General features: G+C 48.0%; 1 protein-coding gene across 1 annotated transcript in view; it reads right to left on the bottom strand.

The window, feature by feature from the left end:
- The window catches only part of PIP5KL1 (phosphatidylinositol-4-phosphate 5-kinase like 1), a 370,871-nt gene that overhangs the window by 38,687 nt on the left and 304,652 nt on the right, over positions 1 to 27,532 (bottom strand). The window contains exon 9 of the mRNA XM_086924947.1: positions 17,506 to 17,618. Within this exon, the coding sequence (XP_086781073.1) occupies positions 17,506 to 17,618 (113 nt within the window). The remainder of the gene's footprint in view (positions 1 to 17,505; positions 17,619 to 27,532) is intronic.

Genomic DNA, 27,532 nt, shown 5'->3' on the forward strand with positions numbered 1-27,532 from the left:
ATAAACGTTGCTAATAGCACGTTATCTGTGCGATAAAATCTGGCGATGCGCGGCGATAAATAAAATATCGCTAGGATCATTTAGCGATAAATATCACTAGTTGTTGATATTATGCCCCGGAGAACTGCTGAGACACCTGGGGAATGCATTGACAAGCACAATCCCAGGACAAACACGCAGCGTAAAATACCAATAGTACAAGTTCAATTAAAAGCAAATATAACTAATATGGCAGAGAGATCTCTCCTCGTGATAGGACAATTCTTCTAGTAGAAGACCACCTTGTCACCTTTGTAGGAGACGCCTTCTCCTACAAAGGTGACAAGGTGGCTTACCTTCCTACACCTAAAATCTTTCTTAACAGAACCAAAACATTCATCCTGCAAGTTTGCACACACAACGGAGAGTGGACAAAAGGAGAATGAGAAAACAAGCCACTTTTCACACCTTTTTCAAACTCTATACGAAAGAGGCAAGAAGACGAGGCGGTCATACAAACATATCTACAAGACTGTGAGTGCCCGTCTCGAGATCCTCGACAAACGACAGGCGAAATATACAAAGATCTTAAATCACTCCCTGCTGGAACATTTCTCCCACTATTCCAAGATCACCTATTGTCACTCTGTAATTCCTTCTCTGTAACCACCAGCCTCGCGAGCCCTGTGTGTGAAGCAAAAACAACGCTTCTACCTAAACCAGGGAAAGACCCAATGCTTTCCACTTCTTAACACCCTATTAATTTACCTTGACTTCGAAAAAGCTTTCAATAGGGTCTTGAAGCAGTCCTGAACAAAATCCAACTAGGCCTCAAGTTGCAGGACAAGATGATGGCAGCCTGCTGGACACCCGCAGTGGGCGTGTGGATCAATGGACAACGCACCCTCCCAATCAAAGTAGCCAGGGGTACGAGACAGGGAGGACCACTTTCGCACTCTTATTCACCCTAGTAGTAAAACCGCCACATATTCATATAAGACAAACTAGGACATCAAGGGCATCCTATTTGGGGGCTTAGAAGACAAAATAGTGCTTATTGCAGAGGACATGAAGGGCATCCTGTTAGGGGTCTGAGAAGATAAAATAGCGCTCATTTGAGTGGACATACTGCTCTTATACCCTGGAGACCCCCGTCCGCTTTGACCCATAAACTTCATCATTTTGAATGCGTGTCCGGCTGCAAAATAAAAAAGGACAGATTGCCTGTTCCCAAACACATGACATATTGCTACTACACACCCAAACCCCTTTTCAATGGAGAGCAACTTCCATACGGTGCCCTAGGCTACACATCACTCCACGCGGGGAGGACTGGTCCACAATAAAGGGGATGGACTGTCGGAAATACATTTTAGAGAAACTTAGAAGTTGGTGACCCTTCTAACGCTCACTGACCCAAAAACACATCTATAACCCTTCCCTCGTAAACCGCCCTTGACATCTAGGACCACTTAGCCATCAAAAGAAACCTTATATCATTCCCATCCCCGAACACCTGAACACCTGCACTGCCAGAAATCTAGACTTCACTCCTACCCCAAATGGTCACACAGGGATTCAATACACGAAAATACCTCTTTTTCAGGGACGGCGTCAAGACATTTGACAAATGTGAAGAAGACTTCGGGCTTTCCAAACACAAGACTCCAATTAGTTCAACTTCGTCATTGGGGCCTCCATATGCCCAACTCAGCTGCAGATAAACGCACCTACACACCGTGTGAAAGACTGGGACAAACTCTGGCAAGACATTCCCAAATCCCTACAGAGCATCGCACAGCAAGAGCCCACATACAAACTCATGTACCAATGGTACCTAACCCGGCCCGACTTCATAACAGCATTCTTACTGAGTCCAAACAATGTTGGTGTTGCCCCAGAGAGGAAGGAACAGTTCTGCACATATAGTGGACCCGTGCACTCAACCAGACTCTCTGGAATGAAATTCTGGGTCATATCAAGTAGACAGTAAGATACCCCGTCCCAGCCGAGTTGCGGATGGTACTCCTGGGTATGCCTCCATCAACTCCAACCACTCTGGTCAACAGCTCATATGGCACATGTCAGGGGCAGCAAAACAATTGATGGCCCTATACTGGAAGAGGCAGGAAACCCCACCTGCAGCTCCCTGGTTCCATAAAATGTGGCAAGTACTAGCTATGGAAACAAGTACAGCCACCTTAACACTCACAGCACATAGATTCACTCAGGTAACACTATGGGGTCGATTCCGATTCCGGAAAAAAAGCATCCGTCCGATTCGTATCCGGAGCCCTCTCCATACGAATTGTACACGTCCGTCCGAATCGCGTAGTATGATCCGTATCTCATCAATCTGTCCGAATCGGCGCGAACCGTCCAAATTGCAAGGGTGAAACCGTACGACAAGGACCCTTCACAGTGAACCGTACGATTCGCAAACATGCTGTACGACCCGACGAGTACGATCTGGACCAGGGTATGAGGACGCGATTCGTACGGTCCACGTCAGGTAAGACAGTTCATACGGAAAAGCACACAATCACATACACACCGTACGGTCCGTACACCCCATGACCGCGGGGTACGGTGCGTACCCCTGCGATCATGGGGTGTACGGACGTACCGTTGCGATCGCAGGGTGTACGCACCGTACACTCACCGAACATGGGGTACGGTGAGTACACCCCATGATCGCAGGGGTACGGTGCGTACATCCCATGATCGCAGGGTACGCACAGTACCCCTGCGATCATGGGGTGTACGCACCGTACCCGGGGCGAACTCTGCTTTTGCGGCTGTTTTCAGCTCCCGTAGAAAAAAGGTTGTACGGTGCGTACCCGACACAAATCATACTTGCTGAGTCGGAAAAACCAGCCGCGAACCGTACAGATGTCGCGTACAGCGGGTTCCGAGGGAGATTCGTACGGGGATTTGATTCGTACAGTCTCTGTATGATTTGGTACGAATCATACTTCTTCGTACGTACGGGGGACGTTGCAGGGTACGATTCGTACGGGAAAAATGCTCCGAACGGCTATTCGGAGCAGTTTTTCCCGAATCGGAATCGACCCCTATATGTCTCGAATTGAAAACCAGTTCTTTACCCCACAACAACTTAGCGTCCTCCGTCTCCTTGACTGATGCATAGGCTAGAGGTAGAGTGATGCACAGATACACCTCTTCGTATGCACTACAACCCCATCAGGGTCTCAACCCCTTTGCATGGTCAACAGGGGGAAACCAGTAGATAGTTCTCCACAACTTCAAATCACCATTGGATGAACGGTGCACATGCACTGATCTTCCGCTGTCGACCACGAGCAGACCCTCTTCCCTTCTCCTCTCAGTTACTCACCCTTCCCTTCTCTTCCCTGCCTGACGTGTCAGCGATGTTTCCTGTGGACATTGCCCTACCACTACCACTGTGGGGGACATCAGCTATCAATGTTTACTGGCATGTTCATTGAGATTTAGAAGAAACACTTTATCCCCAACACTAATTGTTTCTGACCCCTTGTTTTGTGTACCTGGGGTTCATGCAAACTTAAACCATCAGGATCCACTGATTACAAAGACTGACACCAATAAGAGGAAAGCAGCTCTGGGCATGAATGAGTGACGTCAGAAGTCATATTCCACTGGTGGAGGTACCAGACACACTGACCCACCGGTGTGAGGGAAATCACTTCAAAAGGCAACCCAGGTGCAACATCTGTAGAAGAGCATGAGCCTTACCCAGGCACAGACTAGAGCTGGTCTGGAAATATATTCAGCAATACAAGTATCTCACGAACCCCCCGCAGACTGCTCCTGGAGAAGAAGGCTTCCCTAAGTCACAACACCGGGAAAGGTGATCGAGTTAGACCGAGTGACTTAGAATTCATTCCAGCAGCAGGAGAGGGGTCGCTTCAGCACAGACAGGAGTCTCTGCTACTCTGAGTATATTACAAGAAGTATGCTGGGGGCCACACGACAACAGGTACAAACGTCCAAGGTAATGAGGCCCAACAGACCCCTCTTTTGAAGGCAACAACATCCTTCCAAACAATCTACCTTGGCCCCATCGATCCACTCACCCCAATAAACAAATACTAATGCATGCTGGTAGCATTAGTTGCCTTTATTCGCTTTAAGTGGGTGTGGCCACAGCGCTGGGGTGCATGCGCAAATGACTCGTTGTGCTTCTTATAGATGGCGGGGGCGAGTTCCTTTCACTCAGACCAAGGAGCAGCTTTACCTTCCGAAGTGTTGGTGGTGTCGCTTCCTGCAGCGGGGGCGCACCTTTGTTTCTCACATCCCTTTAAGCCTCATTTAAAGAGGTCTCAGAGAGCGCCAACGGCATGCTTAAATATGCCTTGTCTGTGAGGGTTGTAAGTAATGGTGCACGCTAGCTGAATAACCCAGATAACGCACAGACAGCTTTAACTAACAATCTGAGACATGTATGTTCTGATGTTATGCATTCCGCATTCCAAGCCGCCTTGACTTGGAATGTGGAATGCATGAAGATTATGTTCATCGGGTTCTTTGAGGGATCGTTACTGTTGGGAAGCTGATGAGGGTTGACAAATATAACTACTTTCCTCCTACATCAACAGTTGCTGCGCCTTCATTACCTTCTACAAATTTGGCGACAAGGATGGGATCACACACCTTATGAAAGATTGTTCACCACTTGGCATGAAGGTGTGTGAGCCGGATGTTCTGGGAGGAGAGAATCCTCATGATCAATCACTCCTTGATCTGTTACAGGACTTAAAGCTTCCCTGACAACGTTTGAGTGAAGCGCAACCATCTGGAGAGCCATCGGCAACTTCTGCTATTGGCTGGTTACTCAGGGTCGCTGAAGTTGGGGTTGGTGTGGAGTGAAAGAGGAATCTGAACACTACCAGTCGTAGTAAAAGAAGGAACAAGACGGGTGATCCTTCAATGCTTGCTTGGAAAGAAAAAAAAAGTACAAGTGTCCATCAATTCAGTGGCGACATACTATGCGGCCCATCCTTTACAGTCAACCATTGCGATTGTAAAGGACGTTGCAAACTGTGGCACCGTCGGAATACGCTCCGGATGAAGAACAAGCAGGTCCAAGCACAGATCAGCAGCTGCAAGCACTGTGGTGAATGAGAACGAGTGTGATGCTAAGGAGAACCCTGTAGTGACTCCTTCTGCACCTGCACTGACAAGCATCCCTGGTATGTTATGTTATGTTATGTTATGTTATGTTATGTTATGTTATGTTATGTTATGTTATGTTATGTTATGTTATGTTATGTTATGTTATGTTAGTAAGCACTTGTAAAGCGCACGGGCACCCGTAGGTTTCATGGCGCTGACAAACATCACTGAAAAGGACAAACATCCCTCAGAAGGACAAACATCCCAGAGTATGACAAATATCCCAGAGTATGTCAAACATCCCCGTTGATTACAAACATCCCAGAGTATGACAAACATCCCAGAGAATGACAAACATCACTGAGAAGGACAAACAGCCCAGAGAAGGACAAACATCCCAGAGTATGACAAACATTCCTGAGAAGACCAAACATCCATGAGAAGGACAAACTTCCCTGAGAATGACAAACATCCCCAAGTTTGACAAACATCCCAGAGTATGACAAACATCCCTGAGAAGGACAAACATCCCAGAGTATGACAAACATCCCTGAGAAGGACAAACATCCCTGAGAAGGACAAACAGCCCTGAGAAGGACAAACATCCCAGAGTATGACAAACATCCCCGAGAAGAACAAGCATCCCTGAGAAGGACAAACATCCCAAAGCATGACAAACATCCCTGAGAAGGACAAACATCCCAGAGTATGACAAACATCCCCGAGTATGACAAACATCCCTGAGAAGGACAAACATCCCAGAGAAGGACAAACATCCCAGAGTATGACAAACATCCCTGAGAAGGACCAACACCCCAGAGAATGACAAACATCCCCGTCGATTTGATCACAAACATCCGAGAGTATGACAAACATCCCAGAGTATGACAAACATCCCTGACAAGGACAAACATCCCAGAGTATGACAAACATCCCTGAGAAGGACAAACATCCCTGAGAAGGACAAAGGTCCCAGAGTATGAAAACATCCCTGAGAAGGACAAACATCCGAGAGTATGACTAAGATCCCAGAGTATGACAAAGATCCCTGAGAAGGACAAACATACCAAAGTATGACAAACATCCCAGAGTATGACAAAGATCCCTGAGAAGGACAAATATCCCAGAGTATGACAAAGATCCCTGAGGAGGACAAACATCCCTGAGAAGGACAACATCCCAGAGTATGACAAACATCCCAGAGAAGGACAAACATCCCTGAGAAGGACAAACATCCCAGAGTATGACAAACATCCCAGAGTATGACAAACATCCCTGGGAAGGACAAACATCCCTGGGTACGACAAACATCCCTGAGTAAAACAAACATCCTCGAGGACGACAAACATTCCAGAGTATGACAAACATCCCAGTGGATGACAAACATCCCTGAGTATGACAAACATCCATGAGTACGACAAACATCCCTGAGTGCAACAAACATCCCTGGGTACGACAAACATCCCAGAGTATGACAAACATCCCTGGGTACGACATACATCCCTGAGTATGACAAACATCCATGAGTACGACAAACATCCCTGAGTACAACAAACATCCTTGAGCACGATAAACGTCCTTGAGTTTGACAAACATCCCAGAGGATGACAAACATCCCGAGGACCAAAAACATCCCTGAGTACAACAAACATCCTTGAGCACGACAAACATCCTTGAGTAAGACAACCATCCCCAAGGATGACAAACATCCCTGAGTATGACAAACATCCCTGAGTACGACAAACATCCATGAGTACGACAAACATCTGTGAGTACGACAAACATCCTTGAGTATGACAAACATCCCTGAGTATGACAAACATCCCTGGGTACGGCAAACATCCCTGAGTAAAACAAACATCCTCAAGGACGGCAAACATTCTAGAGTATGACAAACATCCCAGTGGATGGCAAACATCCCTGAGTATGACAAACATCCATGAGTACGACAAACATCCCTGAGTAAAACAAACAACCCTGAATACGACAAACATCCCTGAGTACAACAACCATACTTGAGCACGATAAACGTCCTTGAGTTTGGCAAACATTCCAGAGGATGACGAACATCCCTGAGGACGAAAAACATCCCTGAGTACAACAAACATACTTGAGCACGACAAACATCCTTGAGTAAGACAAACATCCCCAAGGATGACAAACATCCCTGAGTATGACAAACATCCATGAGTACAACAAACATCCGTGAGTACGACAAACATCCGTGAGTATGATAAACATCCTTTAGTATGACAAACATCCCAGAGGACGAAAAACATCCGTGACTACGACAAACATCCTTGAGTATGACAAACATCCCTGAGTACGACAAACATCCCTGAGTACGACAAACATTCGTGAGTATGACAAAAATCCTTGAGTATGACAAACATCCCTGAGTATGACAAACATCCCTGGGTAAAACAAACATCCTCGAGGACGAGAAACATTCCAGAGTGTGACAAACATCCCCGTGGATAACAAACATCCCTGAGTATGACAAACAACCCTGAGTACGACAAACATCCCTTGGTACGACAAACATTCCAGAGTATGACAAACATCCCTGGGTACGACAAACATCCCTGTGTATGATGAACATCCATGAGTACGACAAACATCCCTGGGTACAACAAACATCCCAGAGGATGACAAACATCCCTGAGTACGACAAACATCCTTCAGTACGAAAAACATCCTTGAGTACGACAAACATCCCTGACATGCCAACCATCCTTGAGGACGCTGAAAGTTCACTGAATCAAACCCACCAGATTCTGATTCATCAGAATGTGAAACCTTCTTTATAGATCAAATGACTCACGATCAATCGAATTACAGACCTGAAGTAACAGTTCTGGAGAACCAAACCCTAAACTGGGAAAGCAGATGGGTTGAATTTGAAGGTGCAACGGAGATGTATACGAAGCGTCACTGGACTCGTGTCTGCTTAGCATTGTTCATTCATAGTTTGGACAACAATGGGGGTGTTTCTTGCCAGATAACACACTGTGAATATATTCCAGATATTGAAGAAATAAATCCTGTCACAGAGAAGCTTGGATAACCACATGAGTTGCAGGTGCGAATCAACTGCGCCTGCATTCACGTGAAGTGCCACCTTCCTCAAGCTGGTGTCTCTTGAGCGAAGTTGGGGGTAACCCAATCAGGCGCCAACAGAGACCGCGCAAGGGCCACACGCCTTTCGTCTGAACCGAGGGGACATGTGATTGCCAGGAGCTTCTGCAAGCATCTGGGATGGAAGCCCAGGGAAGACCTTGCTTGAGGGTCTCCAGTCCTGCGCCTCGTTGGGTGATGCAGATCCTCGTCTTAACACAAACACTTACAAATATCTGCACCGTCTGCACCTGTGTCATGATTGCCTTTGACACATCTCAATGCCACAAGGGTGAAACATCCGAACAACCAGTGGCAACGCCGCACCATGCCGGTGTGGGAGAGTGAACTAGTCCGGGGCAAAATGTCTCTCATTTGAAGCAGCATCGGAATGCAGTGTTGGCGGGAAACTTATTTCTATGGCAAGAGTTCCACAAATCTAGCTCAAGTGTTTGTTTCTGGACACAAAATAATGACTCACCTCTAAGTCTGAGCAGGGAAATGATCAGGACAAAATGCCCCTTTCCAGCTGGTGTGAGGCTGGGTGGAGGGGGCGGGCTTCGGGCTCAGGCCCTCCCTTTCCTGCCTCTTTTCATCCTACAGATTGACATTTCCTGAGTGACAGCGCTCAGCAGGCCTGCGCTCCAGCTCTGCTAATGCTTAGAAATGGATGCTCCCTCTAGTCTCAAGACTGAAAACCCACACTGTCCAAACTGAAAGCTCAGAAGAGCCTTCTATAGGAATGAATGAATGAATGAATGAATGAATGAATGAATGAATGAATGACTGAATGAATGCTGTGCCTGACAGCGGCTCTTCAGAAGGAGAGGGAAGACTCTAAAGGAACCGGATGTGGACCTCACAGAAGTTGATGCCACCAAAGGCTCGGAGAGGAAGTTGTAACACCGCTTGAGAATCAAAAGGAACCTGGATTCAGTAATGTTCTTGTCAAGACACACAGGAACCTTCTAACAAGTGTCCTGTGGCTGCAGTAATGTCACATAGTGAATGGTTGGATGAACACATGGAGGCGCAGAAAGGGTCTGACGTCACCAGCGGATGTGACGCTCATGTAGCAATCCGCCGATTCCACAATGGAAGCTGCTAGAAGGGTCGGGGGGTTGGAGGGGGGGGGGGATACTAAAAATATTCAGGATACACTCCGAATAATAGATGGAAACCGGAGAATAGGGAAAGACGCACTAAATCAACTTCAGAATGAGCTTCTTCTCCTCTTAAAATTGTGACGACACATTGCAAATCTGTAATGAAGCTTCATATTTCTTTGCAATCTTCTTTACCGGTTCTAAAAGTTTCTGAGAACCCTGGAGCCTTATGGCCGACTCCATGAGATTTGAACCTTATGGTACGAATGATCATCAGAAAATGCTGAGTCAATGACAGTCGGCCAACTGGTTTCAGTACTGGAATGTGTGATATGAAAAATCCAGTATCACAAGGTTATTTATGGCGTTCTCATGGCCCCGGAGTTAGAGTAAACCCAGGAGAGAGATCGCTTATATTTTGTATTTTTAGGCCCTCACCCACTCCCGCAGTGTCCTGCTTCATCATCGGGTCCTATCCTAGTCCCTATAAAAGAGGATGCACTCAGCCATGTTCCAGGGAGCACTTATGATAGTTGTCAGACAGGGACCGATGCAATAAAAACACCAAAAAGGACACACCGTTATCCCCTTAATATTGGGTGCGTGTGGTGCGATTAAAAATAGTCTATGCTGGTGTTCAGGGGGAATATTCTCACTACACCCTGATGCTAATCAACATGTTTCAGCCTTCTCTTTATGCCATTAAGGTTCAGGGCTTCGTCAGGACTCAATTGATGCTGCATATTGCTACTTTGTTCTTCTAAAACTGTCCTGGCCCCTTGAGTCTGGCCAGCACTCCCTCTGCAGCTGCTTATGGTTACTGATTATAGTCAGTTTCGGAAAAGGCTAAAATCCTGGCTCTTTTGATCACACCGCTTCCTCTGCCGTTGTCTCTCCATCCTTTCTATGGTTTTGGCTAGCGCGGTGAGACCCTCGAGTTATATGCACACTTAATAAAATCCTAAACCCTATGACATACAAAACAACATAAAACTTCTCCCCAGGCTTACTTGGCTGTTTTTGTCAGCATCTATGAGTGCCTGAAACAGATAAAAGATCAGAGAGTCACGGAGTCCGTTACTGTATCAGCAGGTGTCATATATTACGTCACTGTTGTATCAAAGCCGCGAAGGCAGGCATACCACGACACACCAGCATGCATCTAATGCATAGTTGTGTCCCTGATGGGACATACATGCATTCTGGAGATAGAGACAAACATATATGCACATAAACAGTGTGAGCATTCACTGTGGCACGCTGCACTACAAAGCCATTGGTGGGAGGCTCAATTATTCAGGGATAATGGAGCTTCATTAGTTCTTGTTTCCCTAGAAAGTATAATGAATACTTCATAGGAAGCAGGCAGGGGCATGCGCCTGCGGTCACACTCTGTTATGTAGTCGTCATGATGAGCAGGGATCAATGTCCCAGCAGAAAGAACAAGTTAAGAGAAATGGCCTGGTCGGCCAGGTTTCTAAGACACTCCTCATGTGCCTTGTGGCATAGGTTGAGAATTTAAATCCAGTCACCACTCAAGGCATCTTTCATACCTACTGATCCGTTTGTGCACCTTTAAGCGTCCCTTCTGCTGTCCAGAGTGCGCGTCCCTCTGTGGTGGACATGACGCGGTCGTTGCCAGGAATCATGGGTATTGCAGTCCCTTGCGATGTGCCTAGCTTCTCTTTTCTTTTCTGCAAGGAATCAACGCATGATTGGGGGTGAGTCCCTCTTGCAGCTTGGCTCATTCTCTGTTTCCTTTGGACCTTAGAATGAATACTCAAACTCTTCCACAAACATAAGTAATACTGACTAACTAACTCATCGCTCTCGAAACAAAATCCAACCTGATATAATTCTGTGTAGACTAAGAGACTTGAATTCCCTATTTCGAATTCTGAGTGACTACTAAACTCATGGTCAAGCTCTCTCCGTGAATTGGTTGGTGAAGCGCGTGGCTTGGAACGCTGTCAATGCTCTCCACAGACGATCCTGTCCTCATACCTGCTCTGGCTTCCGAGAGACTAGACGGGCAACTACAAAAGTCCTTGTTGATGGACCGCAATGTAACCTGCGTCTTCTCAACCGACTGCGGTAAATAATAGCCGCACATAGCGCAGGGTGAATGTCGTATGTCGAGACCTGACAGTAGTGCACAGAAGATGATTCTGCATCTGAGAGGCTTCTGTTGGGGGAACATGTCATGAGGCGGATGCCCTGATATTACCTGAGTGTGAGGTAGTAACCAACAGCAAAGCTGTTCTAGTTCTAGCGGATTTGAGGTTGTGGTACAGCCTTATTAGAGATAAGAATTGGGATAGCATGTTTGATCAAGATAACATAGTGTTGTTACCACCTGGTATTAATCCTGGTGGTTACGGTGGATTAAAAATGGATTTTATAGGATATACCACATTGACAGTAAAGTTCCCATTAGAGACTGTGGAAAAAGTATACGTAGCTAAAAATGGAGGTAATGTGCCTGGGTGGAGATACAGATGAGATTGAGGGGCATATTATCAAGGGGGTTTATCTCCGCTTTTTTGGCTTTAAAAGCCAAGAAAGCGGAGATAAAATTATCTCCCTATTACCTAGCTGTCGCTAACACCAGTTAGCGACAGCTAGTAGGAGATAGCGACCATCTTGGGCCCCGCTTTGCATGTCAGTGATATTTATCACTAATGACATGCAAAGTGGGTGTGCCAAGATGTTAGCGACTGGAAACAGTTGCTAACATTGCTATCTCCTATTGCCAACTTTTGGAGATATTCGCGCTAAGCGCGAATATCTCCAAAAGCTAACACCTGCCCTGAGCAGTTCTTAGCCATGTTATCCAATGGGAGGTGGATAACATGGCTAAGAGCATTAGCTCGGTAATACATGAATATCGCTGACTTTTCAGCGATATTCATGCATTGCGGCCGATTTTTATCGCATTTGCGATAAACCTTGGTACTACCAAGGTTTATTTGCGATAAAAATCGCCACAGCTTAGCGGTAAATTTTTGTCTCTAACCAAGCAATAGCGATAATTATCGCTATTGCTAGTGCTTAGTTTTCAAACTAATTCTCCCAATTAAGTCTTGTCTTTTGTGAATCTTACTAACAATAGTGATTTTGTAAACAATTCAAAAGTTTTTATAGGGAACTTAGATTTTTTTTTTTTTAAATCAGCACAGAATAATTTTGAAAAACAGTGCCAGACAAGTGGTGCACAAGGTAAGAAACATACTAAATTTAACGATGGTCCCATTTGCAGAACAATTAGACAAACTGTTGAAATTTGGTGTGATTACGGAGATTGAGGCCTTCGAATGGCTTGCACCTGTGCTATTGGCAGCAGGGGATGGTAATAACAAAATCAGGTTTTGTGTCAACCTCTGCTACTAGAACTGAAATTTTTGGGGCGATAGTCAACGTGTGTCCTATATTATCTCTTTCTCTTTTGGGGGATGCCAAATTCTTTAGTGTGATGGACCTTTCTGCTGGGTACCACCAGGTGCTTCGTCACTTAAGTGCAAGGGTTCTTCTTCATTTTCACACGATTAGTAACTTTTAGGTTTATTCGCTTCCCCTTCAGATTGGCCACTGCAGCTGTGTGTTTTCAGAGTGTAATGAAAGTGCTGTCGAAGGGTTTACATAATGTTGTTTTTTCAGGATGACATTTTGATCTGTGTGTGATAAGAAGGACATGACAGAACACTCCGCAGGTTTTAGTCAGATTGTCTAACCTTGAAAAGAGACAAATGCAGATTTCGAGTGAATGCTGCGTCATGTTGAGGCCATACTCTATCTGGTGAAGGGATGAGTCCCAAAAACTGAGTTAGCGGATTCTGTCGCTGAAGGCACCAACTCTGTTAACATGGGTCAGGTTCTTTCGTTACTAGGCCTCTCCGAGTGTTACTCCAAATGTATCCGTGATTTTGCAAGTGTTGCAAATTCCTCAAGGCGATTACTAAAGAAAGTCCCTCCATTCAGTTGATGGGAGGAACGTCAGGAGGTATTCACTATGCTCAAATATGACACAGGGAAGATGCCAGCTTTGAGTTCGTTTAATGCAAGGAAGAAAATGGGGTAACCACGGCACCAGTTTGAAGGATTTGGGTGCATTACCCATTCAGTACGCTGATGGGAAGGAGCGTATGATTGCACTTGTGTCACACTCGCTGAAGCGGGTAGAAGAGCCGTACTCAGTTATGGAGCAAGACGCTTTAATTGGAAGTGGGCCGCTATCCACTTCGAGTTCCTTCGGTGGGGTCTTCCATTTGTGGTGAGGACTGTCTGTAGGCCATTAGTTCACATGATTTCAAACATAGGTTCTAAAAGAGCCATGTCAAGAATCATGAGGGAGGCTGAGGTAATCCTAACTTAATCTCGTTCTGGAGTATCTGCCCTGGGAAAAGAAACTGAAAGGTGGTCCCCAAGGGGGAAGTGTAGCCTTGGACCTGCACGGCAATAGTGATACAAAGAAAGTTAAACAGATCTTACTTTGACAATGCGTATGCCTTCAGTGCACTCATTTATTTTTTTAGACAATCAGCCCCAAAATGGCACAACATTTATATTTTAACTTTTTTTGCCTTTTTCTATTTTTCAAGGAATAAATTAATAGTAAGGTGCTCCTATAGGTTAAACCGTGCAGTAAAGTGAAAGTTTCCATTTGTAGTGTGTCAATTGGTTACTGTGTATTGTTACAAATGCTTAACTCTTAACGCTCTGGGGATTAGCCTTGTCTGCTCGCGCCACGTAGCCTAGAGGGTGAGCAGGGGTTATTTTCAGAAGTAAGTCCCTTGCCCTGACTAGAGGAGAGGGTCCCTGCTTGTCACAAGTACTCACCTGTGCCAACCAGGGACGCCCAATTCTAGCACCATGACTAACGACCCTCTCTACATTTGAAACGTCTTAAATGTATCAAACCCTTCACCCCGACAGATGACCTACCACGCGTCAACCAGGTCCTAGTATGGATAATCCTTACCTTACCTGTGACGTACCGACAGGCCTTTCCGCTCCCACCTGAAGAGCGCCATTAAACACAACCATGAATGTCAGAGCCCGACTCATCCCAGATACTTGAAGCCCCCCCTGACGAGCTTCTGATGGGTCCAGGAGTGGGAGTACCAGCGTCCAAGCTTCATCAGCTGAACCGGGTGCATCGCTCCCCCATCCCCTGAGTGACCCCTCATCTCACTGGAACCTGCGGCTCTCACACTAGTGATCCCTGGTAACTCCGCACCCCCCAGTGTTACTAGGGATACATCGGCAGTGCTCGTAACGAGGCCCTGACATGTTTAACCACCACCCTTGTGTTAATCAAGAAGAACTGGCTCCTACTCCAAGGAGAATGTACGTTTAGGTCAATGTGTGGACTTTTAGAAGTCCTACAGCCCGGCCATCCTCACAGCCTGAAGAAGGCTACACTATGGGCAGTCAGAGGCGGCCTTCGAACACAGTCGGCACCTCGGACCCAAGCGATGCAAGGAGACCTCACCTCTATCCCCTCTCAGTGGCATGACGAAACTTGAGGGGGCCCCCTGCAAAGCTGCAAAGTACATGGAGGGGGGAGGGGGCACGCTCTGGACCCAGTCAGGAGCTTTCAGCCAGGAGCCTGCTGTCCGTGCACAGTACTTTAGGGGGACCCTGCAAAGTTCTTGGAGGGGGCCCCATGCTTCAGACCCAGTCAGGAGTTCCAGCTAGGGGCCTGCCGTCTGTGCCTAGTGCTTGAGGGTGGCCCCATGCTCCGGACCCAGTTAAAAATCTTTCATCCAGCGGCTTGCCATCTGTACACAGTGCTTGAGGGCCCCCCTGCAAAGTACATCGGGGAGAGGGCGTAATGAATGTGGCTGCTCACCATCACCCACATCCAATACCCCAACACCCCCTTAGGCTGAGGCAAGACCCAGCACTCACCCAAGGCGGGGTACTTTTTACCACTGCACCTTTAAAAATACACTTTGCACAGCACTTCCTAAGGCGGGCAAACTCTCATACCCCAAAGGCAAGGTAAGAAAACAAATTCTGGTGCATTTAAAATAACACACTAGTTTATTAATGTAACAGTACAAAAAGGCAGGCAAAATGTATATTAATCACGGCAGACTCTCAAATATCAAAACGACAATTGAAATAAACAATCAAAATAGAATGCAATATGTAAAAGTAGCAAGGAGTGGAGATTATATACAAATGGGATAGGATAGGGTAAAGTAGAAATGGTTAGGAACACCTCACCGACTGGCGATGCAACATTCTTTCTATTGTCAGCTGGGAAGCCCTTTCAACCACTCCAGGAAGAAGTACCAGCCGGGACCCAAGTTCCGTCACCCCCACAGCAGTACGTCTATTCTATGGTGAACTTCCGCCTGGGCTGCGAAAGCCTCCAGCTTAAATATTATTATTCAGCATGAGGCGAAGTTTCTAGCATACCTCGCCCCCTTTCTCATTTGAAAGAACCGAGCTGGCGTGTACCAGTCTGCGTCAAGGCCAAAAAAAGTGGCTCATATGCGTGCCTCTCTTCTTTCTTGTAATCTTGCTGTCTTTTAGTAGGAGAATAGTACTATTGGCTTTGACCTGCCCTCACTTTTGACTTTCCTGCTTGTTTTTATGCCCTCTGTTCTGCCTTTTTTGTTTGTTTTTCTGTTCTCTGTTTTGCCTTTTTTGCTTGTTTTTCTGCACCTCTGTTTTGACTTTACTGCTTGTGTTTCTGCCCTCCATTTTGCATTTTCTGCTCATTTTCGGCCCTTAGTTTTGGTCTCTTCAACTCTGTTTTGCATTTTCTGCTTGTTTTTCTGCTCTCTGTTTTGCCTTTTCTGTTCTCTGTTTTGCTTGTTTTTCTGCCCTCTGTTTTGACTTTCCTGCCTTTTTGTGCCCTCTATTTGGTCTTTTAGCTTAATTTTCTGCCCTCTGTTTTGCCTTTTTCTGTTCTCTGTTCTGCCTTTTTTGCTTGTTTTTCTTCCCTTTGTTCTGCCTTTTCTGCTTGTTTTCTGTCCTCTGTTTTGTCTTTTCAGCTCCATTTTCTGCCCTGTGTTTTGCCTTTTTTCTGTTCTCTGTTTTGTCCTCTCCTGCTCTGTTCTGCCTTTTTTGCTTGTTTTCTGCCCTCTGTCCTGCCTTTTTTTCTTGTTTTTCTGCCCTCTGTTCTGCCTTTTCTGCTTGTTTTTCTAACCTCTGTTGCTCTCATTTGCTTTTTCTGCTAGATTTTCTGCTTTCTGTTTGTGCCTCCTCTGCTCGTTCCTTGGTCTGTTTTGCATTTTCTGCTTGTTTTTATGCCTTCTGTTTTGCCTTCCTGCTCATTTTTCTGCCCGGTTTTGTCTTTCTGCTTGCTTTTCTCCACTCTGTTATGCCTTTCTAACTTGTTGTTCTGCCCCCACCCGTTTCTCCATTCCTGCTCGTTTTTCTGCCCTCTATTTTGCCTTTTTTTGCTTGTTTTCTCCCCTCTTATTTGTCTTTTTCTGCTGGTTTTCTGCCCTCTAATTTGTCTTTTTCTGCTTGTTTTTCTGCCCGTTTTTGCCTTTGCTGCTTGCTAGTTTTTCTGCCCCCTTTTTTGCCTTTTCTGCTTGTTTCTTCCCACCGTTTCCTCAAGACCTGTCGCAGGGTGAGCTGACACGACAGAGACCTCGCACCCCAGCGCCAGCTACCACCACCTCCTCCACCCCCCCAACCAGGTGATAGTGCCACACTCTACAAATGCTGATTGATTGATTGATTGATTGATTGATTGATTGATTGAACGGCCTACCCAGCAGAAGAGGATGCTCAGCCCAAAGACAAGATACTGACGCCAGCAGGTCCTCATGGGGGAGATCCCCCCTCAGCCCCGGGGCAGGGGGTGTGAACAGGATGCTAATACATGTCTTTATGTCATCAAACCAAACCTCTCTTCTTGGAGGTGAAGGCACTCTCTTGGCATTGAAAGTATGTACAGGGGCAAAAATGCTTGTATGTCAGTTTGCAAAGTTTGTTAGAGTCACATTGACTGAAAAAAGAAAGACACCTTGTACTCCTCCATCCAATGAGGACTCCCCCAGCCAGATGTCAGAGGGCAAGGGTCACGCACACTTAGGACTCTCCCAGTCAAATGACGCGGACCGTGGTTGTGCTCAGCCAATCAGGACTCTCTTACAGATGTGAAAAGGCACAACCAGCGAAGCCCAACTCAGACGGATATCAAATGACCAGGGGTACTCACCCAGACTGATGCAGCTCCCTTCAAAGTTGAGGTCCTTCAGGACTACGATCAGCCGGCTGCCCTCGGGGGCTGGGGCCGTCCAGCGACTCACTTGGCACCCCTTAATGTCGTACCTGAGGATCAAAGAGAACTCGTGAACAAGGAGCAGGTACCACATTACCCTCGAAGTCCACCCTTCATTTATGAGAACCTTAACTTGGTGTACCAATATTATCCTTCCAGTGATTGCTACCAGAGTTCCCAAGAAGAAATGGATTTCTTCAGAGAAAATGATCAGTTTTCCTAAAATAACCCTCGCCCACCAACGAGTCCTTTGGTGGCATCCTTCATCATCGGGCTCTTCCCGCCCGCTGCGGGACAGGGCGTGCTACGACCAACGGAGACGTGGAAGCACTTTTCATGAGATAATACTATGTAATGTTGTGAGAGTGCAAGGGTCAAAAAAAATAGTGAGTCTAAAAAAAACCTGGCTTCACGGAACCTATACTTTATTAATTCCTATAGCTTGTATTATTATCCACCCGCCAATAGATACCCACCAGCAGATATCCACCGCAAATATCCACCAGCAGATATCCACCAGCAGAAACCCACCAGCAGATACCAGCTGCATATACCCACCAGCAAATATCCACTCATAGATACCCACCAGCAGATACCCTTCTGCAGATACCCACCTGCAGATACCCACCTGCAGATACCCACCAGCAGATATCTGCCCGTAGATATCCACCAGCAGATATCCACCAGCAGAAACCTACCAGCATACACCCCCCTACAGATACCCTCCTGCAGATACCCACCAGCAGATACCCACCCATAGATACCCACCAGCAGATACCCACCAGCAGATACCCTCCTGCAGATACCAGCTGCAGATACCCTCCTGCAGATACCCAACAGCAGATGTCCACCCACACATACCCACCAGCAGATACCAGTTGCAGATACCAACCAGCTAATATCCACACACAGATACCCACCAGCAGATACCCACCAGCATATACCCACCAGCAGATACCCTCCTGCAGATACCAGCTGCGGATACCCTCCTGCAGATACCCACCAGCAGATATCCACCCACACATACCCACCAGCAGATACCAGCTGCAGATACCCACCAGCTAATATCCACACACAGATACCCACCAGCAGATACCCACCCATAGATACCCACCAGCAGATACCCACCAGCAGATACCCTCCTGCAGCTATCAGCTGCAGATACCCTCCTGCAGATACCCACCAGCAGATATCCACCCACACATACCCACCAGCAGTTACCAGCTGCAGATACCAACCCGCAGATATCCACCTGGAGATACCAACCAGCAGATACCAGCTGCAGATACCCTCCAGCAGATATCCACACACAGATACCCACCAGCAGATACCCACCTGCAGATACCCCCGCAGATACCCACCCACAGATACGGGCCACACAAACCAAAGGAACTCTCTCAACTTTACCAAAATGGGCGTCTGAAATGGGTAGACATACATAAATAAAATATTCCTGTCACTGGTACTACACATAGAAGCGAAACAAAAGGGGATGATGGATGGAGCGTTTGAACAAATCAAACACTCACCCCCAGTCAACTGATCTGGGTTTAATCCATCACCATTCTTTAGCTCACTCAGCCACCCCAGTTCAGACATGGCCATATGCAAATCAGTCTGACCCTGTGCCTCATGGGAACAGTCCAGCCCGAACTGCCAAGCCATGTCTTCCCATGACCGAAAACAAGCATCCTGGGACCAGTTTCGGATTCATAATCCTCATCAGCCAGGCTATCTTGAATCCAGTGGCCAAGTGAGCAAGGGACTCATGTCTGAGCATACCCTGCCACACTTAGGGCGAACAAAGCGAAACAAAAGGGGATGATGGAAGGAGCGTTTGAACAAATCAAACACTCACCCCCAGTCAACTGATCTGGGTTTAATCCATCACCATTCTTTAGCTCACTCAGCCACCCCAGTTCAGACATGGCAATATGCAAATCAGTCTGACCCTGTGCCTCATGGGAACAGTCCAGCCCGAACTGCCAAGCCATGTCTTCCCTGGACCGTAAAAAAGCATCCTGGGACCGGTTTCGGATTCATAATCCTCATCAGCCAGGCTATCTTGAATCCAGTGGCGAAGTGACCAAGGGACTCACGTCTGAGCATACCCTGCCAACTTAGGGCGAACAAAGCGAAACAAAAGGGGGTGATGGACGGAGTGTTTGAACAAATCAAACACTCACCCCCAGTCAACTGATCTGGGTTTAATCCATCACCATTCTTTAGCTCACTCAGCCACCCCAGTTCAGACATGGCCATATGCAAATCAGTCTGACCCTGTGCCTCATGGGAACAGTCCAGCCCGAACTGCCAAGCCATGTCGTCCCTGGACCGGAAACAAGCATCCTGGGACCGGTTTCGGATTCATAATCCTCATCAGCCAGGCTATCTTGAATCCAGTGGCCAAGTGAGCAAGGGACTAACGTCTGAGCATACCCTGCCAACTTAGGGCAAACAAAGCGAAACAAAAGGGGATGATGGACGGAGCGTTTGAACAAATCAAACACTCACCCCCAGTCAACTGATCTGGGTTTAATCCATCACCATTCTTTAGCTCACTAGCCACCCCAGTTCAGACATGGCCATATGCAAATCAGTCTGACCCTGTGCCTCATGGGAACAGTCCAGCCCGAACTGCCAAGCCATGTCTTCCCTGGACCGGAAACAAGCATCCTGGGACCGGTTTCGGATTCATAATCCTCATCAGCCAGGCTATCTTGAATCCAGTGGCCAAGTGAGCAAGGGACTCACGTCTGAGCATACCCTGCCAACTTAGGGCAAACAAAGCGAAACAAAAGGGGATGATGGACGGAGCGTTTGAACAAATCAAACACTCACCCCCAGTCAACTTATCTGGGTTTAATCCATCACCATTCTTTAGCTCACTCAGCCACCCCAGTTCAGACATGGCCATATGCAAATCAGTCTGACCCTGTGCCTCATGGGAACAGTCCAGCCCGAACTGACAAGCCATGTCTTCCCTGGACCGGAAACAAGCATCCTGGGACCGGTTTCGGATTCATAATCCTCATCAGCCAGGCTATATTGAATCCAGTGGCCAAGTGAGCAAGGGACTCACGTCTGAGCATACCCTGCCAACTTAGGGCGAACAAAGCGAAACAAAAGGGGATGATGGACGGAGCGTTTGAACAAATCAAACACTCACCCCCAGTCAACTTATCTGGGTTTAATCCATCACCGTTCTTTAGCCCACTCAGCCACCCCAGTTCAGACATGGCCATATGCAAATCAGTCTGACCCTGTGCCTCATGGGAACAGTCCAGCCCGAACTGCCAAGCCAGGTCTTCCCTGGACCGGAAACAAGCATCCCTGGACCGGTATCAGATATCCATCAGCAGAAACCTATCAGCAGACATCCCCCTACAGATACCCTCCGGCAGATACCCACCAGCAGATACCCACCAGCAGATGCCCACCAGCAGATACCTTCCAGCAGATACCAGCTGCAGATACCCACCAGCATATACCCACCAGCAGATAGCCTCCTGCAGATACCCACCAGCAGATACCAGCTGCAGATAGCCACCAGCTAATATCTGTAGGAGAGTAGGGTCTGCTATCCTATGGTCACCCCAAATTTTTGCTTTTTGCTTCACTGGTTTATGACTTAATGTGGCTGTGGGCCTGCTAATCAGACCCACAGCCTACTGTTCTCTCTCTAAATTACTGCCAATGCACTCTAGGTGCATTACGAATTGGAACTGGTTCACCTTATTGGCCCCTGTAACAGTGTACCCTAGGTACCCAGGGCATAGGTGTTTCCAAGGCCTACCAGGGGCTGCAGCATTGTAGGAAGGTGGCTACCTGACTATGGTTACCCCAGATTTTTTTGCCTGTGTTTAGCTGGTTTTCGACTTAGTTGGCCTGGTTCCCTGCTAATCAGGGCCCCAGGTTATCTGCTCTCTCTGTAAAATGGATTCCATGTACCCTAGGTGCATAATTAAATTGGCTTGGGTCACCTTATCAGCCCCTGTATAGTGCACTATAGGTGCCCAGGGCATAGGTGCCACCCAAGGCCTACCGGGGGCTGCAGCATATCTTTTGCCAGCCCTGGCTGGCTATCCAAAATTGACACAACTGGCTGATCACTCAGCTGGGGCAAGGTGGTGTAATCACCCCTTGCTTAGATGTAGTATGCCTATATCTAAACCTATCTGGACACATATAAACCTGTGAGTCACTCCTATGGAAGGCCTTATCAATCCTGGAGGCAGAGTGCGTGGTTTAATGTGAGATGGAGCTCTGGCACGAGCTGAGCCTGTCTGCAGCTGTCTGGAACAACTCCCTAAACTGATCCGGGATAATGCCATACCATATACTATTAAGTGCATTATAATCCTCGCGGTTATATGTCAACTTTGGTTTGGCTTTATCAAAACATGTCATGTAAGGTGTCATACGAATTGGAATACTACCCCCTCGCCAGTCCTGGCGACGGGGGTAGCATTCCACCCCTCTAGAGGGGACGACATGTTACTTTTGCTAAAACGCGGTTGATTTTTAAAAGAGCCTCAGATCCACAAAATGGATGCTTCTGCCACAGACACATGTCTGACCTCATGCTGCTGACCGAAACTCAGCTGAGGAGGCCTGGACAAAGGCTTTCCTGTCACAGGGAGGTGTCACACCACCCCAGACAGGAGATAGTGGATTGTAGCAGGGAGGTTTGAAAGAAACCAGACAGTGCCTGGGGAGCACAAGGCTTCCCCTTGCATAATCCGGTCAAACCGGTTCTGGGGCACTCCAGCCCCAGCTCCAGTGTGACCTGGACAAAGGAAAGGGGGTGTAACCGCCCCCCTTCCTGGTCCCACCCATAGGGAGGGGCCTAGCAGGAGATCCACCCCTCAGATTCGAATAAGAGTGGGAGCAGTGCCAATGCAACTCAGATTATCCTGAAGAAACATAAGAAACGAAACTCTGGACCCTTCGACATCCTACTCAACGTAGAAGACTGAAGAATCTCCCTTGTGGTCAAGGAGTGACCACCCTGTGCAAACAGGCACCATCCAGCACCTCGACCCTTGCTTTGTTGTAGTTCCCGCCGGAACTCGAGCGACAGAGATCGACGAGATCAAGCTTGCCTGCCTTCCTTCAGCCCGATCCACAGTCCCTGCAGAGCTGAGACCCGTGGAGGCGACCGGAAGCGTGGGGCACACCATCTTGAAAAGGCCAAGAGACGCTGACCATGCAGCCCCCGAGTGACCCTTGAAGCTGTACACCGGGGTTTGAGAATCCCCCACCCTGAGCTATACTTGCACCAAAGCTACCCCCTCCACACTCGACGAGTGCTGCGTGGGGCCCTTCTGCTCGTGTTGGCTCAACACGTTGGCCCGGTCACTTGCCAGCTGGCTTGTGGCCCCTGTGCCGATGAAAATCTTTAACCAACTTGCTTTTCTGGTTGCTCCAGATCTGCACCAGCTCCTGTGAAAAGGAGCCCCCACTCTGACCCTCCTGGTTCGAGTGATAAGCAATCTCCCGGTTCCGCGTGGATTGCTTTTGCCAAGTGCTGTTTGCTGCAATCTTGAAGCGGACGGTGCTGACGGCGAGAGCCTGCGTGGGACAGATCGTGACCTGCTCATGGATGTCGCAGATGCCCCAGAGCCCACGTGACAGCGGAGAGAAGCCTCTCAAAAACCATCTGATTGCGCCCGACATTGCCTGGTTCCGTCCTGGTTCCACCCTGGTCACTGCTGAGCGACCCAGACTCTGTCCCCTCTGCTTTCAGATTCTTCTCGACTTCAATCCACCCTTGGATCACACCGGACACTTCTGCTTCCCATCGCCTGCAGCATCTTCAGCTCCAAGCACCAAGAGCCTGCGTGTCAAAACCCGACGCCACTTTGACCCTGTGCACCCACTTCCTGTGGGTGAGGTAACATTGCAACGCCGGTGTTCCTACACTGGTACACACCTCTAGGGTCTGTGTCTTAAGTTTTGTTCCTCTAGGTTCAGCGGAAGTATCTTTAAACTAACTTTGTGTAACTTTTACGCACCATTGACATTGTATTGGTGCAAGCCGCACTTTACGTGCTGCACCCGAATCCAGCGGGCTTTTCCCGACTTCAGCATTGCTTGTCCCGACTGCTCCCAGCGATTCCCTAGGCCCTAGGCCTAACCACTGTTCGATTGGTATCTCTTATACCACTTTTTTAATATATGGTTTGAGTGGCCACCCGCCCTCATCCATAATTGTGCTACTTCATATGTTATACTGTGCTTTTGATTTAACGCTTGTGCCCCTTTGCTCATAAAGAGTACTGGGGATTAATTTAGAAATAAACACATATATTTTTATAATATATACTTGTGTGGTGTCCTTTCATTTGATATTACAGGACTGTGATTGGTAAAACAGCTCGCTTAACACGACCTCTTGAGTTAAGCCTTTAAGGCTGCTTAGTCTATGCTACCCCTAGGATAGCTTGTCTAACAAGGTTGACTTACAACCAGACACCATAAGGGATTGTTTGGACTGATACAAGGTGGTTCCAGAATTGGAAACACCACATATCAGGCCAACTTTTCACAAGCATGTATTGTTCCACTCTTGGCCTGGCCTCCATATTTGACACAACTGGCTGATCACTCAGCTGGGGGAAGTTGGTGTAATCACCTCTTACTTAGATATAGTATCCCTATATCTAACCTTAACTGGACACATATGTTCCTATCAGCCACTCCTATGGAAGGCCTCATCAATCCTGGAGGCGGAGTGCTTGGAAATCTGTGAGATGGTGCTCTAGCATGAGCTGAGCCTGTCTGCAGCTGTCGGGGACCACTCCCGTAGCTGTTCCGGGATATTGCCATACCATATACTCTTAAGTGCATTATAATCCTCGCAGTTATATGCTAACTTTGGTTTGGCTTTATCAAAACATGTCGAGTAAGGTGTCATACGATTTGGAATACTATCCCCTCGACAGTTCTGTTGACGGGGATAGCATTCCATCCTTCTAGAGGGACACGACATGTGTGTAGCCTTAACCCCGGTTAAAGTTAACCAGAGCCTCAGCATCACAAAATGGATGCTGCCACCACAGACACAAGTCTGACCTCCTGCTGCTGGGAGTCCTTCCAGCGAGGGAGGCTTGGACAAAGGGTTTCCTGCCTTGGGGGGTGCGAGCACCACCCCAGAAAGGGTTTTGTGTATTGGGTAGGACAGGGCTGAATAGATTGAGACATGCCCGGGGCACACAAGGTGTCCCTGTGCATAAGCCAGTCCAAACCGGTTCTGGGACTTTCCAGACACAGGCCTGGCGAGGAGCTGGACAAAGGAAAGGGGGTGTAACCGCCCCCCTTCCTGGTCCCACCCAGAGGAGGAACCTAGCAGGTGATCCACCCCTCAGATTGGGAATAAGAGTGGGAGCAGTGCCATAGCACCTCAGATCATCCTGAATCAACTTGAAACTAAGAAGACGACTGGACTTCGACATTCTGCTGCTCAGAAGACTGAAGAGAATCTCCCTTGTGGCCTAGGAGTGGCCACCCTGTGAACACAGGCAGCAACCAGCAACTCGACGTCTGCTTTGCCGCCGCCTCCCGCTGAAGCCCGAGACCAGAGCCTGACAAGACCCAGACTCCAAGACTTCTCCCAGCCCGATCCACAGTCCCTGCGAAGAAGGGACCCGTGGAGGCACCGAGAGACGTGGGACCGGACCTCTTGAAAGACCCCCGAGAAACTGACTGCGCAGCATCTGAGGCACCCTCAATGTTGTGCTTTGGGGACTGAGAAGCCTCACAACCGAGCAGCCCTTGCACCAAAGATCAGCCCCCAGCTTCTCCACGATCTGCGTAGGGCCCTTTTGCATTGTGTCACTCGACGCGCCATCCCGGCCATTTGCCACGTGGTCAGCGGCCATCTTGGCAACAAAACCTTCAAACTACACTGCGGGTCTCGTTGCTCCAGACTTGCCCTCGCTCCTGGAAAAGGGAGCGCCCGCTCTGACCTTGCTGGTCCGAGTGATAAGCCTTTTTTGATTCCTGCGTGGCTTGCATTAGCCAAGGCCTGTTTGCTCCAATCAAGTTGCCGACACCGCCAACAGCGAGAAGCCTGTGTGGGACAGCTCATGATTGACTCCTGGACATCCTCGACCTCTTCGTGTCCACGTGGCTGCAGAGAGAATCTACACCTCAACGCCTGTTTGCACCCGACATCGCCTGGTTCTAATCTGGTTCCACGGTAGTCACTGGCTAGTGACTTTGAACATTGTCCCCTCTGCTTTCAGGTCTTCACAACTTCGTATCCACCCTTGATTCCACCGGAACTCTTCACATCGAGCCGCCTGCAGCATCTTCAGCTCCAAGCACCATCGACCAGTGTGACGAAACCCGACACTACTTCGACCCTATGCACCCGCTTCCTGTGGGTGAGGTAACTCAGCAACGCCGGTGTTCCCACACTGGTACACACCTCTAGGGCCTGTGTCTTAAGTTTCAGCTTTCTAGGTCACTCGGAAGGTTCCTAACTAACTAACTTTATAACTTTTACGCACCATAGACATTGCATTGGTGAGTGCGTGCACTTTAAACACTGCACCCGAGTCCCGTGGGCCTTTCCCAACTTAGTCACTGCTAGTCCCGATCAGCTCCAGCGATTCCCTAGGCCTGTTTCCTTTTCGATTGGTATCTCTTATACCACTTTCTTAGTATATGGTTTAGGTGGCCCCTAGGGCTCATCCATATTGTGCAACTTTTGTGTATTTTAAACTGTGTTTTGTTTAACGCTTGTGCTTCTGTGCTCATAAAGAGTTCAGGGGATATTGGTAGTTAATAAATATATATATTTTCAATATATATCTGTGTGGTGTCCTTTCATGTGGTATTCAAGGGGGTTGTGTATGGTAAAACAGCTGGCTTCACATGCCTTTCAGAGTTTAGCCTAAGACTGCTTTGTCCATGTTACCACTAGGATAACTGGTCTATAAGGTTGACTTACAGCCAATCATCATAAGGGTTGCTTGGCATGGTACAAGGTGATCACTAGAACTAGTGAGCATCACATACCAGGACAACTTCTCACAATATCCACACACAGATACCCACCGACAGATACCACCCATAGATACCCACCAGCAGATATCCACCCAGTGAAGTGTGGCTCAATGGTTGGAGCGGCAGACCCTGATGCAGAGGTCTAACCCGGGACCAGGGTTCAATTCCCCGCCTCGGCGGGTCTTGGGCTCAAAATTCCACGAACCTGATAATTCTCGCCTCGGTGCCTATTCTAATCATGGAGTCCCACTCTGCAACTCTGGGCAATAGCTTGCTTAATCTCCACAGCGGCCCCCACAACGCTAAGGATGCCTGGCCCCCACCTTGGGGGTGCCCAGGAGTGGACGCCTCACAGGGAAAGCCAGGATGGGTTCCACAGCGGTATTCGTACAAGCGCCTTGAGACCCTTGCGGGTGAGAAGTGTGCTATACAAGTATCAATTTACGTGTACATTTACATTTACACCCACTCATACCCACCAGCAGATACCCACCTGCAGATACCCACCTGCAGATACCCACCAGCAGATACCCACCAGCAGATACCCACCAGCAGATACCCACCTGCAGATACCCACCAGCAGATACCCACCAGCAGATACCCACCTGCAGATACCCACCAGCAGATACCCACCAGCAGATACCCACCTGCAGATACCCACCAGCAGATACCCACCAGCAGATACCCACCAGCAGATACCCCCCTACAGATACCCACCAGCAGATACCCACCAGCAGATACCCACCAGCAGATACCCACCAGCAGATACCCACCAGCAGATACCCACCTGCAGATACCTCCCGCAGATACCCCCCGCAGCTACTGGCCACACAAACTAAAAGGAACTCTCTCAACTTTACCAAAATGGGCGTCTGAAATGGGTAGACATACATAAATAAAATATTCCTGTCACTGGTACTACACATAGAAGCCCATTAGATATCTTCTT

The sequence above is a fragment of the Lissotriton vulgaris genome, chromosome 5 (genome assembly GCF_964263255.1).
Source record: "Lissotriton vulgaris chromosome 5, aLisVul1.2, whole genome shotgun sequence".
NCBI lineage: Eukaryota > Metazoa > Chordata > Amphibia > Caudata > Salamandridae > Lissotriton > Lissotriton vulgaris.